The following is an 18,293-nucleotide window of genomic DNA, read 5'->3' on the forward strand; positions in this document are numbered from 1 at the left end:
AAATTTGGAAAAATCATCCATCAAATGGTGAGAGCATAGATGTGAAAATCATCCCTGGTAATTTGATGTTTTCTGTTACACACACAATGTTGAGTGATTATACACCACTGTATTAAGATTATACTAAACCATAACCTTTAATGAAAATAGTAAAGAATTGTAGCAGCTCTTAGGTGATAAATGATATGGTTAAGACTGAGTGCCAAATTTTTAGACAAATACACAGTAAATATGACAATAACATGCATACAAGGCTTCTTACTTGGAAATGATGCTAATTGCAGCATTGTACGGAAAGACATACTGTTTCTCATCATTTAACCACTCCCAGAAACTTGATTTATTCTTTATAATTACCAGCAAGATCAGAAAACTAGCTGTGCATGCACAGTTGCTATCTGGCATGTGTTGCCCATCCCAGCATAACATAAACACAAAGAGAGACACCAGGGTGTCACCAGCAAATCATTATTAGATTTGCGTTGTGAACTGTGCAACATTCCACAATGACAGACTTATTGCTGTCCTGTCTGTGATTCATGTATGATGGAGAAAAAGCAGATACGGTAGAGAAAACCAGGAATGCTGACCTCTGTAGATTTATCTTGGAGTAATAAGTTAAAGGCAACTGGTTGATGTTTGGTCATGAAGATGTTTCACAAGGCTTCATCAGATTTATTATATTGTGCTGCCTTCATACTCTTATCCTTTCCTTTGTGCTCTTAGTCCTACAGCATATAATGCCTGTAGTATTGTAGTATGTAAGTGTTCATCTTTCTGTGTGTTTTCTGCCCCGATTCTTTTTTTGGGGTTTTGCCAGTCAACCTGTCTTTAAATGCTGCATCTGTACTAAAGCCTGTGCTGTGCATGTGAGCTACTGCGCCATGGCAAAGATAAATCAGTCTTTTTATTATTTTCCAGCCAGAGCTGAAGCTGTTTTCAGCAGTTATGACTAGCTAGAGAATAACTGGTCAACATGGTGGAGCATTTAGAAGCTAAAGAGCAAGGCATTTCCCTCAGGGGTCGGTTGAGACCAAAAACAGAGCTAAAAGAGAGTGAATATTGGATTTACATTTGCCAGGTGGTCAGAAACAAGACTCCAAAATGAATGATGATGCTCTGTAACTGCTGGATGTACAACCAGGCAAGTGTTTGCTAACAAGCTCGCCTTATTAACTCAAAAGGTGATAATATATGCGTATGGTGTTTACAGCTTGTTTGCGCTGCCCTTAAGTGGCCAAAAAATCAGTTATTGCAGGTTTAAAGAGTTTCTTTTTGAGGCACAAGTGACACATGGGCAAGAAAAGAGGTGAAATTAATTTTAGACTGAGACTGAGTCAGTGTGTGTACGGCTAATGATGAACACTCATGGTGCTCCGGGTACTAGATAAATCATAAGGATGAAGGATGAGAGGGGTTGCTGCAGAGTCGGCTTATCAGCTTCGCGTTTCCAGCAGACTTCACTCCGGCTAGATGTTAGCAGAGGCAAAATGTGCACTGAGAGCAGTGTTAAACAACAGGCTGGCTCTGGTAATGGTTCAAGCGAGAATCCGGGGTCTGCTCTCTCTCTCCCCTCTTTTCAGCACTCATCATCAATTGGCCTCACGAACATTACTCTCTTTGGTATTCCTGCCAAGTTGTGGTGGTAGAGCCCACTGTGTGTTGTGGCCACCTGCTTCTAATCTCTGATATGAGACAGAAGGCACCGTCTGTGGAAATGTATGTCCGCCACTGACACCAAGGCCATGGTGTTGACACTGTGAGGTAATAAACAGCCGGGACACAGCCCAAGCATGTGCTGAGACACTGGAGCCTGCTCTGTAATAGTTGTATTTACCCCAGCTTGTGAATGCCACTCTGTCTCACTCTATTAAGGCTTGGATTAGGCTTTGCTCTGGTTAAATTGGTGCATGGGCCTGCATGAAATTAAGAGAGCACGGGCACATAACAGTGTGAGGACAGAAAGCATCTGGTCCTCACTAAAGAAGCCTGCCTGTTTTCAGAGTACTTTATAGAGAAGTGATTATGTGCAGGGCCTAACATTGGATCCTGTCGCACTGGAGGTTTTACATATGTAATGACAGCCAACAATCGGCAGATATTACGAATTTCCTGTATTTAAGAAAAATAAGGGTTATGACACAGTATTAGATAGGAGAATCAGCTGCAGCAATCCAACAATCTTTCAACTGTAGGGACAAATATGTGGAAACAAATTTTTCATTTAAGAAATTATCTTTACCAATAAAAGTGCTGTGGATGATGTTATCACCAAGCATTAGCTCTGGGGAACTTAGCAGCAAGCTTTACAGCTGTTGCAGTCACAATGTAAATCACAGTTTCTCACATGGGAATCGTCTTTCTTCATATGAATTTGAGTGTTTAATCCCCAGGACCTTGGGCTGTCTCCCATAGGCTCAGGTCTCACCTCAATCACTGAGCTCATGTCTGGTTTCCTTCCCTAATAAATGAAACACACCTGTCTGTCTGTGGATGTCTATATATGACCACCTCTGAACATATGCTTTGGGAAGCTGTGTATTTAGTTGTGTTCAGTTGTGCCAATGCGGATGCTGGTTAGATAGAGTTGGAGAGAGTAGCCTTTATTGACAGCTCCTGGCATTTGCAACAGGGTAGATCTGCAACCCCCTCAAAATGACGATATGCGTTTAAAATATTTGGTGTATGTGCTTCTTCGAAGTTAACTTCATTAAGTCTGCATAGGCAAATTTTATAGTAGACTGGGATGTGGTAAAGACTAAGGGGTGGCCACATGGAGAGCGATTGGCTCCTTGTGCAGGCTCGTTAGTAGCAGGGTAGGGTAATAGCACACTGGGGAAAAAGATGCTGACTCAGCTGTAGATTTAAAATCCTCAGGGCATTCTTCCCTTGTGTTAGTTCTGTGTTTGTTTTCCTGTTCCTTTTGAGAACATGCACTAGGCAGGTGCTTTTATCATCTCTATTCATACGGGGGCCTTGTTTCTGTGTCACCCTCAGAGGTGGAGATGTTTCAAAAACCTCCATGCTGAGCACTGTTACGCTGTATTGCTATTGCGTCTGGTTTAAAAGTAAGCAAATTTGTGTTTCCTGAATTACTTTTTGTTCCATTCTCTAAATAATTTAAGGCAGGCTCTTTGGAACTGCTTTTGAACGTGGTTCAAAAATACTCGCATCTTGGGAAAACTCTGGAAAAATGATCTGGGAATGTCCTCAATTGGTAAGTTATAGATCTGATGTCTTTTATGAAGCCAGCCAGTGTTTGATCCCCTCTCCTCCACTGCTTTCGCGTATCTTCTGCAGTGATATCATACATAGAGGGAAAAAATCTGCCCTGTACTTGTTTTATTAGTATGGCTGCTCCTGGATCGAACCTTAACAAGAGAGCCTGTGAAAGAATTTGTCTTTCAAAATGAAAAAGAAACTATACTTTCTTTCTGGTTTCTGGAAGTAATTAAGCTCAAATGCAGTCAGGTTAAAATTTCAAGGCATGGTTACAACAAAAAGGCAGCCAAGGAAAAATAAATAAATCTAGACCTCAATACATTTTGGTGAAAATATGATGTTAAGCCCATTTCAGTTGAACTAAAAATCATATCTTAAAAAAGTTGTTCTCACAACTTTGGTGAACAGTGATGTCTTTTACAGGTCTGGAATGATCCTTCTACCATAAGTTAACTTAACATGCCATTCGTAGAGTTTATCCTCTCTAAGTCTTTCCATGCAGTTGGTTCTGCTGCAGAGCTCCAAGTCAATTATAGGCATTTTGTTTTGACTCCTCAGTAACATGAGTCTATTGAACATCTAACTTCCTCAGGATTTCTCTGGCAGTGAGGCAAAAGGACACATTTGTTGGAATGTTGTACTTCCAGGCTAAATCGATGTCAGCCAATAACATTTATGCACCAAACTCACTTGGCTTTAACTCAGTTTAATCCTGGATACTGGACCCTAATCTAAAAGCCCAGTTAACAGATTAAAGGGCTTGGACTGTGTCAAATGTGTGCAGCAGGCTGTGTTTTGAATTAAGATATGATGGGAACCATATGGTTATAATGACAGCAGGCCTTTTTGTTTGTTTTGGTCTCGTTTCAAAGATTCCTTTAACCAAAATTTAGTCACCGTAGCCACTGTGGTGCTGAAGTTTTTGAGGTGTGGATGTCACGATCTTCTTTGTTTTCATAAAGAACTGCCGCGCAGACCTCATGATTACCTCTGACAGGTTGGTCTTTGCTTTGGCTAGCAGCTCTCTCGTTCTGTTTATTAGAGGTTACTGAAAAGGTTCACTGAAAATTATATTAACAATGTAAGCCTTCAGAGGTGAGCAGATCCCTTTAAAGTTGGCTGGTCTGGTGTAATATGAACTTAATCACTGAGTAATCAGTGCTGTTCTCCCTAGACATTTTCTTACAGAACTGTACATGAGCAAAAACATTTTAAGATATTGCTTACAGCAATCATTCATGGTAATAATCAGCTATTGAAAACCGAGTTAAAAGCCACTTCACCCTCCAGTCGTGGAGACAAGCTTCGCTGAACAACCAGAGCCCTCATTTCTGTTAAGAAATTGGAAAATAAGAAAAATCTCCTGCCATGAAAGCAACAAAAATGCTTGTCAAATGTGTGGATTATCTGCCATGCTGAAAAGGTAGACAGAGTTCCTCCAGGAAGATTTAAAAAGCCAGGTGGCTTATTGTGTCAACCAGAGCTGCTGTGATAAAAGTACAATAACATGCAGTTTCCACATGCAATGTCAGCCGCAGCTGTTCTGCTTTGAGTATTTTTATTACTGACAGGAAGCGGAATCTTTTAAGTCTTGTGACAGTGATTGGACACAAGTGAGTCCACCACACAGTCAGGACGAGGAGGTCTATGATGCAGAAGAAGAGGATTTATCATCATGAAAACAAAGTAGGTGAATAGTTCCCTGACTTGTGGGACTCTGACATTCATGTTCACTTGTCATTTACTCATAGTGCTTTCTTTGAGCCCTGTGTACATCCCCTTCCAGTTTTCATTCCTAATGCCTGCTATTAACTGTATGGATGTAGGAATTTGCCAAGAAACAGGCTTGAAGGTAAGGACTGGGCGAGTGCTACATACTTAGCACAGCTATCAGAGGAAGACGCTCATTAGGGACCTAATAGCTGCCATATGGCAGGGAAGTTCTCATGCACTAAACAGCACACCCTTATTTCTGCAAATGCATCACGGCACGATTGTTTACCAGGTTAATGGTGAGCGGGTTGGAGCTAATGGCCTGTGTGATTGACCGTGTGCTCCCAAGGCTCACTGTTAGAGTCTTACAGTAGCACTAAAGGAGCTCATCCTCCTTGAACTTGGGTTGGCTTGGCCCATGTAGGGTTAGCGTTAGGGTTGGGAAAATAAGCTTGTGAAAGGGAGGTCAGTGGTGGTCATGGTACTATCTGCTGATAATGGCCTTCGAGCAAGGTAGCTAAAGAAATATGTGCGTCTTTGGAGCTTCTGATCAGTCACTGGTATCTGACTTTCTGACCCAGAGAGTGCAGCTGTTTGGCTGCAGAACAAGCGAGTGAAGATGAGTGTTTTTCAGCATGAGCTTTTTGGAATAGCTTTATTGTCATTCTTTGGAATATGCTGATTTCAGGCTTTCATAGAGCTGAGCTGGCTAAACCACTGTAAGACATGTGGATATGCAAACTTTACCAGGTTTACAAACATGGGTCTGTGCAAAAGCTGTGCGAATTTACATTGTGGAATTTGCACTATTGCTTAAACCAGCACTTACAGTGTGCACCAGGGAAACTGGTTAATTGCGAAATGTATGACAAAGGCAAATAGTATTGAAGCTTTTTGACTTACTGTGTTACTTAGAATTGATTTAGATGTTGTTTCCTGGTAAACTTTATCCAATGGATTAAGTCTAGTCCAAGATTAAGATCATTTTTCAGTAATTTTTACATTGAAGTCTGTGAAATCAGTCCAAGTTGTTGTTTTTTTGTTCTTTTTTAATGCCAAGTAGTCTCATACCTGCATGAACATAAGGCTTATACATCTTTAGCCACATTTCATCCTTTATGTGGAAGACATTCCAAGTATCCTATCTATTCGTTAACCACACAGAATGGTTTTTCCAGATGTAGAAGGACCAAGTCGACGGAGGCTTTCATGGAGATAAAGTGTCCGGGTGTTGTTTCAGAATACAATTGTTCATAAGTTATATCTGGTTGTGTCAACTAACTTCCAAACTAAGAGGTTCTCAAGTATGATTAATAGCCTTGCAGACTAATATGTAAACCCCAGAGACTTAACCTTGATGCTAAGCATGTGTCAGTAGACACTTTCTTGCACTTACACTAAAACCCACTGTAACCCTTCAATGGAATGCCATCTCAGGTGTGGTTTTCACTGTTATTTATTAGTTCACAAAGTTTGCAGTTCACTGTATTATTTTCAAGGTGCCATAAAGTTGTGAGGGGATCACTGCAGGCTCTGTTTAAGACTGATGTATGAAAATTGCCTTTATCACCTTATATCATGTCAAGTGATGCATGTACTTCAGTTTGTGGGACAACCTGCATCCAATGCGTTAAAGAGTCCGCTTACAAAAGCAGAACGAACACCAACTAGTCGTCTTTCAAACCATTTGTCCTGCACTGTGAGGAGACAAATTGAATTTTATTAACGATAATAAAAAAAAAAACTAAAGAGGAAAAATATGTGCACAGCAAGTGAAGAAACTGTTTCCCACTAAGACTGTCCCATCTGATTCAAAGACGGTCTCTGAAAAAAACCATTATATTAGAGCATAAATTCTGTGTTGAAGGAACAAATGGGAAACATGTGAGCTGCTGGGGCGAGGTGGTAGAAGCATGCAACCATGTGGTCCAAAATGCACAGGATTACTGGTGCTTAACACAGACACTGCAGTGAGAAGAGAGCCAGAAATACATGTTGTTTCTCACAAACTCAAATTGTGTCCCAGCCCCATCAAACACCAGCTTTATGTTGCTTCACTCTATTATTGTGTGGTTGAATGAGGACCAAATGACCAGTGGCATTCTTCCTAAGTGTTGAGCGCCATGATTGATTGAATCCCTTTCTCAAACTGGCTGTCCATTTTATTCAGTGCAACATCTTGAAAACAATCCCACTTTTGTTTCTTCTTTATTTGCTGCTGAGCTGATTGTTTAAGCTTACTTTCCTTTCTGTGACAGGTTCCTCGAAGCTCCTCAGCTGTCTATGGATGACCTTTGACCTTTAGTCTAGTTCACAGGATCTTGTGTTTTTCCTAACAACACTTGATGGAACTTTCTTTCCCCTGCTGAAATGCTATTTAAAGTAACCAGGAAGTGCAGCTAATTTTCTGTCATGGTAGCCACCCGCTGTTCCTAAATGGAATCTATGAATGTGGTGTTATTGGTTCAAATCTGAATTTATAGAGACAAGCATTGATGAAGTTAACTGTGCATCAATCTCCCCAAAATATAGCGTGGGACAGAGCAAAGCTACAGATGCATTTTTATGGGTAGAAGCATACAGGACTGCAACGGACTCCATACATGGTTATGAAGCATTGTTAACATGGTTGAACAACAGAGAAATACTACAAGTTGGTTGATGCATCTCTAAAATAAAAGAGTCCTCATTCACGCTAGCAGCTTGATGTACAGTATGTAGGCACAGTGGTGCTTTGAGCTAAATGGTGACATATACAACATAGTCACAATGATGATGCCAAGAGGGTGATGTTTGGCAGGTATTATGTGTGCCACGTTCAGCATCTTAGTTTAGCATGTTTGCATGCTTATAAATTATTATTATTAATGGACAGATTATAATGGCACTATGTGAAAAGTAAGAGGAGCAGCACTGATTACAGTTCAATATCTCTGAATATCTCTACCAAAGTTTGTGGCAATGCATGTAATAGGCCTAGTTGCAGAGAGATTTTACTCAAAACCTCAAATGCCAACCTGCTGGTGGCACCAGAGGAAGTCAGGGGATCAGCAAGTCAGTAGGAGTCATCCTCAAGGGAGCATAAATATTGCAAATGCAATTGCAAAGACATAGATATGAGCCAGTAAATGCACACATCACAGCAGCAATGAAGCCGCAACAACAAAGTTCTACAGAACCAATGAATAATTATCATCATAACAGAAAGTTTTGTTCCCCTGCATTTTCAGCAGGCAGATTAGAATACATCATTAATACATCACTGACTATGATGAGGCCAGAAAAGATTTCAGAGGACTGAAGGATGAAAGGAGTGAATCATCAGGTGGAACATCTCAGCAATGAAATATTACAGCTCATGGCCAAATAGCAGTGACTTTAGAGGGTTATCAGCTTTCTCTGCTGCAATAGTTCAAGAGAGCAGTCTGTTTCCTGTTATGACAGTTCTCATTTATGATTTATTATTTATCTCTTTTATTTGAAGGGTAAATGTTGCAATATGTTGTCTACTTTTGGTTATTTTCAGTTAAACAAAAAAGTAAAAATTAATTGGAGAGCTGTAAGTTTTAGGGGATAAACACTGCTCACTTTGTTCTTGAATAATAATCGTCTGCCCAGCTGTGATAATAGACAAACTGTTTGGTAAGTTGCATTCCTTTTCTGTGTCATTTTGTTACAATAGAAATGTGGGAATAAAGACTTAAGAGTATGCAGTGTATTTCCGACAGTACATTTTCCAATCATGTCTGCCAGAGACTCAAATTCCATCCAGTAATGAAGAAACAGTAAATCACTTCCGACCTCTGAGGTTTGAGATCGAAGCCATCCACATTCATCGAACAGCATTTGGAGACATATCCATACAGCTGAGGCCTGCTCATTCAGTTATTGATCTTGACTTTCTTTGTGTAATGTTTTTAACATGGGAAGAAAGGCCACTTGGTCAAAGTTTTTTTTTTTTTTTAATTTAGTGTTAAAGTACTTCAAATAGTTTTTTTTTTTTATAGGGAGGAAGAGCGTTGGTCCTTGGAGGACCTGGAGGGGAGGTACTGTACTGTAGAGGACAAGTAATGTCAATAACACCTAATGAGATAAGCAGGGATTGGGACTCGGTGGCTGATGTTTGTCTGCAGAGAACACAAGAACATTCAAGCAGCTGTCTGTTCTCTCCGTTACCTGATGGGAAGCCATTATCACCAACATTCATAAACCAACAGGAGACCAGCTCTTTCCGTTTGCCTCTGAACTATGAATTATCTTTTTCAAGGGATGTGTACAAGTTAATATGTTTGATAGATACGACAGTAAGGCATTATTTTTCATAGGGCAGCATTAGTAAAGATTGTGTCAGAGAAAGACTGAGTTAAGAAGTGATGGAGAATGCAGGAGTGTGCTATACTTTCAAAGACATATGGATGTGTGTCCAGAATTCCTAAAAGCATGACTCTCTGTTGAGGTAAGTGGTATGTGTCATATGCTGTCAGTCCATCAGCAAGATGAAGATTGATGACCCAGATTTGTAGGTATGAGGCTCGTAGGCCACATGAGGGACTGGTGAATATCGAGGAAAAGGCAGCAGGTGTTTGGGGACTTGGAGCTAAAGGGACTGCTGGGGGTGCTTTATAACATTTTTAATAAACTTTGGTTTGCATTTATAGTAAAATAACACTAGGTGAGAAGTGAGAGATCTGTCAGGCTTCCATGTTATCATGATCTGTCGTCCTAGAACATGTTTGCTGACAGTAGGAGAGTCACGAGGGAAGTTTCCCCCAAAAGGACCTTAGCAATAGAAGCATCCGCGCTACAGCAATGAGGATAGTGTAGACAGATGGATTAAAGAAAGGCCCCATCTTGTTTTAATCATGTCATATAATGTTTTGTCTTTTGAGAACTTTTATCTTGGGGGATAAAAGGTCCCCTTGTGACATCAGGCAGGTCTGTGGGGACTTATAGAAATAATTGCATGCATATGATGCGTGTTTGCGTGTGTGTACCGTCGTGTGCTCATTGCACGCGGTTGTCCTGTGTAATACAACCCGAATCCACGACACTGAACCAAGTTAGAAGTAGTTATCTTAATGCCAACATGTGCCAAGAGTAACACTGTTCAGAGACAAAGTCAAATGGGATGGTTTCCCATGAATCTAATCCTTCAGCTCTGTGTGAGTCACAGTTAATCGGATTGAGACAGCAAGCGGCTGTTTACAGGTACATGTGTAATGAGATGTATGGGCTTAATAAAGCAATAAACCACTCGGGGCCATACTTACCACTGAGAGCTATTCTTATGCATGAGGGGAAGGTTTAACACAGTGCCCCATCTGGAGCTATTTATGATTTCTTTCCTACTCCAGCTATCTATTTTATGCACAACAATGAAAAAATAAGTAGTTCAGACTTTTAAACTAAAAGTCTATGAGGGTCCATAGACTGTAGAAACACATATATAGAACATCTGTGACTTCACTGGTAGGTTTTTGAAAACCTACCATCTTTTTCACTGATTTGCGCAAAAGTTATTATTTTTTGCTTTGCTTCAGCCCTTTTTGCCAAAGAAATATTTGTTTTTATTAAAAAAGTCACTGAATATCAAAAAAGTGGGCAGATATCATATGGATTCATCTCAGCTTTGTCGTCTGAGCAAATCTCTTCAGCAGATCTCATCCAATAGTTCAGTCTTGTATTTCTGCATATTTTAGTGACATTTTCATTCTCTTAATATTTTTTAGACCTAGAGAAAAGTGATAATTGCGCTGCTATAAATCTATTTTATGCTGCTATTAAGTTCTATGCTTTACCTCCCTACCACTGCAAACAAGTGGGCTATTTTTTGGGCTGCATGCCTGGTGGACTGATGTTCAGTAAATTTACTTATATTACATTTTATCTTCATAGTTCAATCCCTTAAGCCTCCCAAATGATGATACATTCTATAGTTAAATCTTCCTTCCTGAAGGTTTGTTTCCAAGACTCAGCATACTAACAAGTCAGCTATTCTCATTTGCCTTAACTCCAGAATTATATTCATTTGATGGCTGGCAGCTCAGGCCAGAGCATGACTGATGGCTCTTGTGAAAGGCCAAGCCTCAAAGTCAAAAATAGCAACATTCGGAAACCTGGATCATTAAACTTTTTGGATTTCTGTCTTTATTTGTGGTTTCATTTGGGCAAAAGTTTTCTTTGAGGTTGCAGTTAAACAAGGATTGTATTTAGGGATGATGATGAGTTCTGGCAGTGCAGTTTGGTCATTAGGCATCACTAACTCGCTCCTTTGTGAACATCATGTTGCCCAAAAAACCTTCCTGAGCCTTGACGGGGCCTGAATAAATGTTTCTTCAAATTTGGTTTCGCTGTCTTCTTGCCATCTTGATGATGATGGCGAACGACCCACCAGCTGATATGGAGAGTTCATTATGACTGTCAGGAGCTGCAGGATCAAAGCGGAGATGGGGGCAGAGCCCTGCAGGTTACAGGTCCATGTCACCTCCCTACGAGTTAATGAAAAGTGCAGAGCAGGCTTGTGTCTCTTGTGCAACTCTGTGTGTGTGTGTGTGTGTGTGTGTGCATTTTTTAAGGTTAGACAGAAGACGCCCCCCCCCCCCCCCCCCCCCAGTGAAGGGGAATGTGCTGAATGCTGGACTACTTTATAGGGAAGGCTTGTAAAGGCCAAGGCAGGGCAATGCTGCCGAGGAGGTCACTGCAGTGAGCAGTGTCATTTATTTATCCTTTGCTGAGGAATGCATATTACAAGAATTATGACAAGACAATTATCCCTTATTTTATCAACAACTAAAGTGAAAACAATTACAGAGACTGGAACCAGAGGGACACTTCAGCCTAAATCTGTAACAATCTGTCCAATAAATCATAGTCAATAGAGATTCCTGAAACAAAGTGTGCCTCTCCAGAAGACTCAGAAAACAGTGCCTGCCCTTAGAAACCAAGCATGGGTGTGGCCTGAAAAACAAATACGGCGACCCATCCTTAGTTTCTGAGGTCCTGCAGACTCCACACATCAGTTTGATTATATAACCAACATTTTTGCAGTGTTTATAGTTCTTCTTTACTTTGTGCCTATTCGCTGCCAAAGGTAGTATTGCTTTTCTTTTCCCCAAAGCTGCTGACCTGCTGCAAACGATCAGGAAACAAACTATTATTTATTATTTCTCTTTAATAACTACTGCTGTGTGAGCTTCTTTACCCCGGCTGCTGTTTTTTCTCTCTATGGGTTACCAACTGTAACGTGCTTTCATACCTCATCCTCACCACCCTGAAAATGTATGGAAAATACATGTGGTTGCAATTGTTCAGCGCCACTCATCCAAATGGTTGTTGTAGATCTGTCCTCATCTTTCTCACATACCGTTTTTATCGGTGTAGTTTTTTTACATGTTTATTCATGCACACATATATGGAGGCAGAGGCATTTTATCTGAGCAGCATAGACTGTTCGTCACGCCCTGTTGTCTGTGTTTAATACTGGGAAATTGTCCATGCTCCATGGGTATCTTCCTGGCTAGAGACTCAAATAAAATACAAGCTGACAAGTCCCTGAGTGGACCGACAGGTGAATACTGGCATTGCCTGAGTCTAAGTTGTCTTTTGCTCATCGGTGATGCATTTAACAGTATGTGCTTTACATGATCCTTTACATGAATACATCAGGAGATTTAAGGAATTGGACATTACAGTGCTACTTTTCAATCCTAAATAAATGTTAAAATCCTTAACTACAGGCTTGGTAAAGTTCATATGTAGTCCTTGTTAAAGAGGAGGCAGCTGTGGGTGAATTTCAGAGTAACAGAGTGACTGTCTGTAGTTTGACACACCATGATTATAGAGGCAGACCTCGGTTGTCATGCACTCTCAATCTACACAGACACACTGCCAAACATCTTGTCACTGTAAAGCACGCTTCTCTCTACCTCTCAGTGTTTCAGGTCTTTTTCTTTCCAAATTGTTTCTCCAAGTTGCACTTCTGAAATTTCCTGTTATTTTAACTATTGCTCAAAGCACAGCTAAGGGGTGCCATTAAGTCTTTTAACAGATGGAGCCAAAACACTAAATAACTTTTCCCTTTTGGCTCTGGTGCCATAGCCTTCCTCTTTGACATCTATCTATCTATCTATCTATCTATCTATCTATCTATCTATCTATCTATCTATCTATCTATCTATCTATCTATCTATCTATCTATCTATCTATCTATCTATCTATCTATCTATCTATCTACCAGGAACAGGATAAAGTTCGTACAAAGGACATTAAATGGAATACTGCATCCAGGAACATTTTGCATGACACAAGGGAATAATAATTTCTATTGGACATTATTTCTAGGAACTAGACTCATTCAGCCTCATCTTACAGGTGTCACAGATTTCCTGTTACACATTTTTAGTCAGCCATCAGTCCAATTTGAAAACCACACTTGCAGCCGCATTGACATCTCATGTGTCACATATTGATCATATCAGCGATTTTCTGCTTCTGTATTTTTAGCCTTCCCATGTATTGGTAAACATGGAAACGTTTTAATGCTGCACAGAGTGGGTCAACATTCGGCCAATTTGGAAACAGCTGCTTAGATTCAGATACACACTGATTGTGTTAATACTGGCATATGTTTTACGAAGTGATACTGTAGAAGACTGGATGTTTTTTTGGACTACATACATTGAATTCACAATTTTAGTCTTGCTGACATGTGGGTGTATGCCAATTATAGCTTCTCCTGTGTCTTGTGCCGATTCTTAAAGTTTGGCAACAGACCCAGTAACAACAGTTTGGTCTTTTGGAGTCCACTGACATCAAAGGTTTTCTGTCACAGTGGTGGCCTTGAGAGGCAGCAGGCTCGTGATCTACAAAGTGATCAGTGAAAATAAACTGTTTCGAAGTTTTGTCGATTTCCTTCCGGCTGAAAAGGAAAAGAAGCAAACGACACATGCAGGAAACTCATGAGAGAGCGAGAAAGGTTCGCTGAAAAGGGGCCAGGAACCTTTCTAGCCTCTTAATTGATTTGGCTGCAGTGTTTTGTGGGCTGTGCATTATGTTGGTAAAACCGGCCTTTTAATCCTTCTCTTTCAGATGTTAACGAATGTGAAGTGGATGAAGGCGGCTGCGAGGGGTACTGCTGCAACACCATTGGCAGCTATTACTGCAAGTGTCCTGAAGGCAGTAGACTGGGGCCAGATGGCAAGACATGTCACGGTAAGATGGACGTCTGGATGTAGCTGGTGTAGCGCAAACACAGACAGATTAAAGGAGGTTCTCTACCCAGCTGGGTTTTCCTGTACTGTTTTACTGTTTTATGATAGAATGAAAATGAATGTACCTTATGTTAAAGATGCCTTTTAGTGGCAAATAGGATTCAGGACTTTGTAGTTTAGTGTTGAGGGCCACATAAACTCTTTGTGCCAGGTTCAATTAATTTGACCCACTCTCTATAGCCTTATTGCTCTCTGTTCTTGAATGCACAGTGTGATAGGTGTAAGTTTCCAGAGTGGTTATTAGAGAAAACATAAGCATGCATAAAAAAACTGACACAAATAACTGCGTTTAGTTCTGGTCACAATATGGTGCTCAACACAATCTCAGTAATGAAAGAAAATGTGTGGTGCATTTTTTAGTCTATTATATATTATTAATTATGTTCACTAATGTAGAAGTAAACCAAAGGGAGTGTGTATTTAACCTCATTAGATTTTACATTTGGCAAGTTAGGGTTAGGGTAAAAAATTAAATCCACCCATGGAATGAAATGATTATATCTACAGACACAGTTAAAATCCAACTCTTTTCTACATTGTGGTGTCCCACTGTGATGCTCCACTTCTCCCAAGATACTGATAAGTACATGTTGGGTCATTGTTTTATAATGAAACCTTTTTGTTATTTTTGCACAGATGAAATAGACGCATTATTCTCTTCACCTTAAAAATCCCATCCCTTGCCTCAATGTATTTTTACTCTAGTCATAATCCTCTGTATAGTGTAATTTTTGTATAAGATTATACAAAAAAGCTTAAGCACATAATGAGGTAAAGGAGCCACATGAAGCTGTTGCTATAAAGAAATGTTTTTGCGCTATCTGTTGACATTCAGTGTTTCTCATAACAAATGTTTATGGCCTAACAAACACACTGAATGCATTTTCCACTTCATACATTTGCCAAGGTTTTCTGAAACACACAATGTGGGAAGGCCTGGGGTCTACTTCTTATTATTTTGGGTACATTGCTGCTTTTTTCTTTCACATTAGTACCAACTAATCAATGTTCAATATTGTTTTCTGCCTAAAAATGTGTAACACATCACACATGATGAGTGGTTAATAAACAAATTTTACTGTATTTTTCCCTTTACTTCAAAAACATTGCCCTACAGTGCCAGCAGTGTTCGGAGACCCTTTATAGGGCGTCTGTAATCCATGTCTTTTCCTTGTCGTAATTTCAGTTTTCAAAATGGAAAATTCTAGCTATTGGAATTTCAAAGAAAAAAATTGATGAATATCCAACATTTTTATGCTGCACAGCTGGCATGCTGAGCACAGGTGACTTAAAAGTAATAATGCCTCTGTGTTAGTTTCATATATTCATATATTCTAGATGCATAAAATGAATGGGCGCTTGGCAAATACATCAAAGTCATTTGAACAAATTCTATGACCCTTATTATTTTATAGAAATATTTAAGCGTTCAAGGTTATTACGTTAAAATTCTCGAGCCTTGGTTGACCAACTGAAGACCTGCTTAACAGTCTAGACTTCAGGCTGTAATGAGCTGAAACAACCACGCAGGCAGCACCACTTTCTAATAACCTTCTCCTCTCAGACAGCTTGGCCCTCACATCTGACAGAAATCTGCTGAGTCAGCACTGGGCACTGAGGCCCATTTGTTTTTTAGAGCTACAGGTGTGAACAACCCCTGACCTCTAACCTTTTGAGACAGGATATTGTCACTTAGAAATAATTTAAAGTCTGAGAGCTAAACAGTGGAGAAGATAAACTGTTCAGCGCTTCAGCAGCTGTGAAGTTCTTCTTTTACAGGCTTTTGTGTGAAATGTATGTGTGGTCGTATTTATAGGGAAAGACAGCAAGTTTGAGGTTTTTTGAAAAAAAATCTTTTTGGGACTTTGAAAGTTATTATTCCATTATGGAAACTGGAGAATGTGTGAGATGACTTTCTCTGACATTTATAGTCCAACTAGTTGGCTGCTTTTAACCTTAATTCAGATAAAAAATATAGTTAAATATGCAACAATTTGATTATGTTCGTCATACTAATAAGTAAAGCCCATATGATGAATCCTGTCTTGTGAAGTAACACATTAAGTGCTATGCTCCCACTCCAGCGTGCTTCTGGTCTTCCTTTGTTTGCAGGAAATTCAGTTCCTGTGGTGCTCAATGTGAAGACCACCTGTTCATTTCTTTCTGCCACCAAAGCAGCACTCCCAACTGTTTGGTCTGCCACATTGTCTAGTTGCAGATGCCAGCTCAGCAGCTCCGCTTAGAGCCAGACAGTGTCAGGCGATACCATTCAGACCTCATGCCCCTCGACCTCTGACACCACCACCACTCCTGCACACACACGACCTCACCCACCGGTGAAAAGCAGCCATTGTGTGTCACCCATTGAAATCCTCTCACATGAGGAGACCAATAAGTATATTAACCTTAACAAACCTCCCCCTGCGTCTCTTGGTTTTGCATGTTAGGAACCCCCTAGCTGCCAATGTGTTAAAATACAAAAGAGCCCAGAATGATAGGATGGTTCATGAATATGTGATTATGCACAAGTGGTAGTTTAGTTGTTTCAGCACTCGGGCAGATGTCTAAATGAATTTATTTGATCAAACAAATATGAATTTCATTAACGTGATCACATTAGTCTATGCGCACGATATAAAAAGGACTCTTTTACTGGCAAGAGCACCTCCCCTCCCTTTAACTGCTTTTATTGGAAACAAGCTAATTAAAATAGTCTTTAGATTTCCCACGGGTCTGTCTCACACACACACACGCACACACACACACACACACACACACACACCACACACATACACACACACACACACACACACACACACACACACACACACATATACACACACACACACACACACACACACACACACACACATACACACACACACACACACACACCACACACATACACACACACACACACACACACACACACACATATACACACACACACACACACACACACACACACACACACATACACACACACACACACACACACACACACACACACACACACGGGTACACACTATTTGAAAATGATTTTGTGTATTTGCACTGCATGGTCAAATAAACTGACCCACACGTCCCTCCAAAAAAAGGAAATTGCAACATTATTTTTCCCCTCCTCGCATACATCTACTCACAAGTCAGAGATGACGACCGGGAGGAGGTTAGGAGGATGTGTGATGTGTTGTCCAGATGTGTAGTAAAGCCTGCATGTCCTTGAGCGCAGTGTTCAGGTAGGTTGTCTTCTCGTCTTGCTTCTGTCTCTGCAGAGCTTCAGTCTGACACATATGCATTCGTACACAGTTCTCCCCTGTGCAGGAAACAAATCGACTGCACGCATGCTACTGCACGAACAGCGTGAGAAGCCATTCATCATTTACCCCCAAAGAGTGTGTATGTGTTTTCGTAGAGGAATCAGAGCACAGAGGCATTGTGGTTTTTTGCTGCTGAAACATGTGGTGATTGAAGTGTCTTGCTCATAGAGGTGATACTTTTGGATGAAAGTGGTGATAGCAGGGCTTAAACATGACAGCTGAACTGTGCACGTAATACTCAGAAGTACTAGAAGTACGTGTCTGCAAAAGTTAAAACAGAGAAGAAATTTGACAACCGATCAAAACTGGAGAATTACAACTGCCTAATTCTGCAATACTAAAAATGTGTGTTTCATTTTCCTTTATTTGGCTCATTGCAGATGGAATGTTTAATTAGGTCGCCTCAAAGTTGGATGTGAGATTTTATAAAGGATGCAATAAATGTCTCGTTTCTAAAAAGCAGCTCAATTTAAGCTTCCATTCATTTAAACATTACTTCCCCACAACTGACCAAAGTTCTCAGTGTGTTGCTGCCCAGCAAAGCTCCAATTATTTAACACACAAGATGACATAAGCAGAGCGGCCATTTATATGGGCTTCTAATTGTGCCATGTTCATGACTGGCATGCTTGTAAATGAAGTCTTTCACACGGCCAGAAGCCGACATTCCTAACAGTTCTGATGCTTTAATGTCTGCTGAAGTGGTTCTTGTTATTGTGGTTATTGTGGTTTATTGCAATATTTTGTCATATGAATGCTTAATTTTCTT

General features: G+C 40.3%; 1 protein-coding gene across 1 annotated transcript in view; it reads left to right on the top strand.

Annotated features, from left to right (window-relative positions):
* egfem1 (EGF-like and EMI domain containing 1) overlaps positions 1-18,293 on the top strand; it is a 52,362-nt gene that overhangs the window by 3,544 nt on the left and 30,525 nt on the right. The window contains 1 exon segment of the mRNA XM_070829035.1: positions 14,023-14,145. Coding sequence (XP_070685136.1) covers positions 14,023-14,145 — 123 coding nt within the window.

This window comes from Pempheris klunzingeri, chromosome 4 (assembly GCF_042242105.1).
Source record: "Pempheris klunzingeri isolate RE-2024b chromosome 4, fPemKlu1.hap1, whole genome shotgun sequence".
In the NCBI taxonomy this organism is placed as follows: domain Eukaryota; kingdom Metazoa; phylum Chordata; class Actinopteri; order Acropomatiformes; family Pempheridae; genus Pempheris; species Pempheris klunzingeri.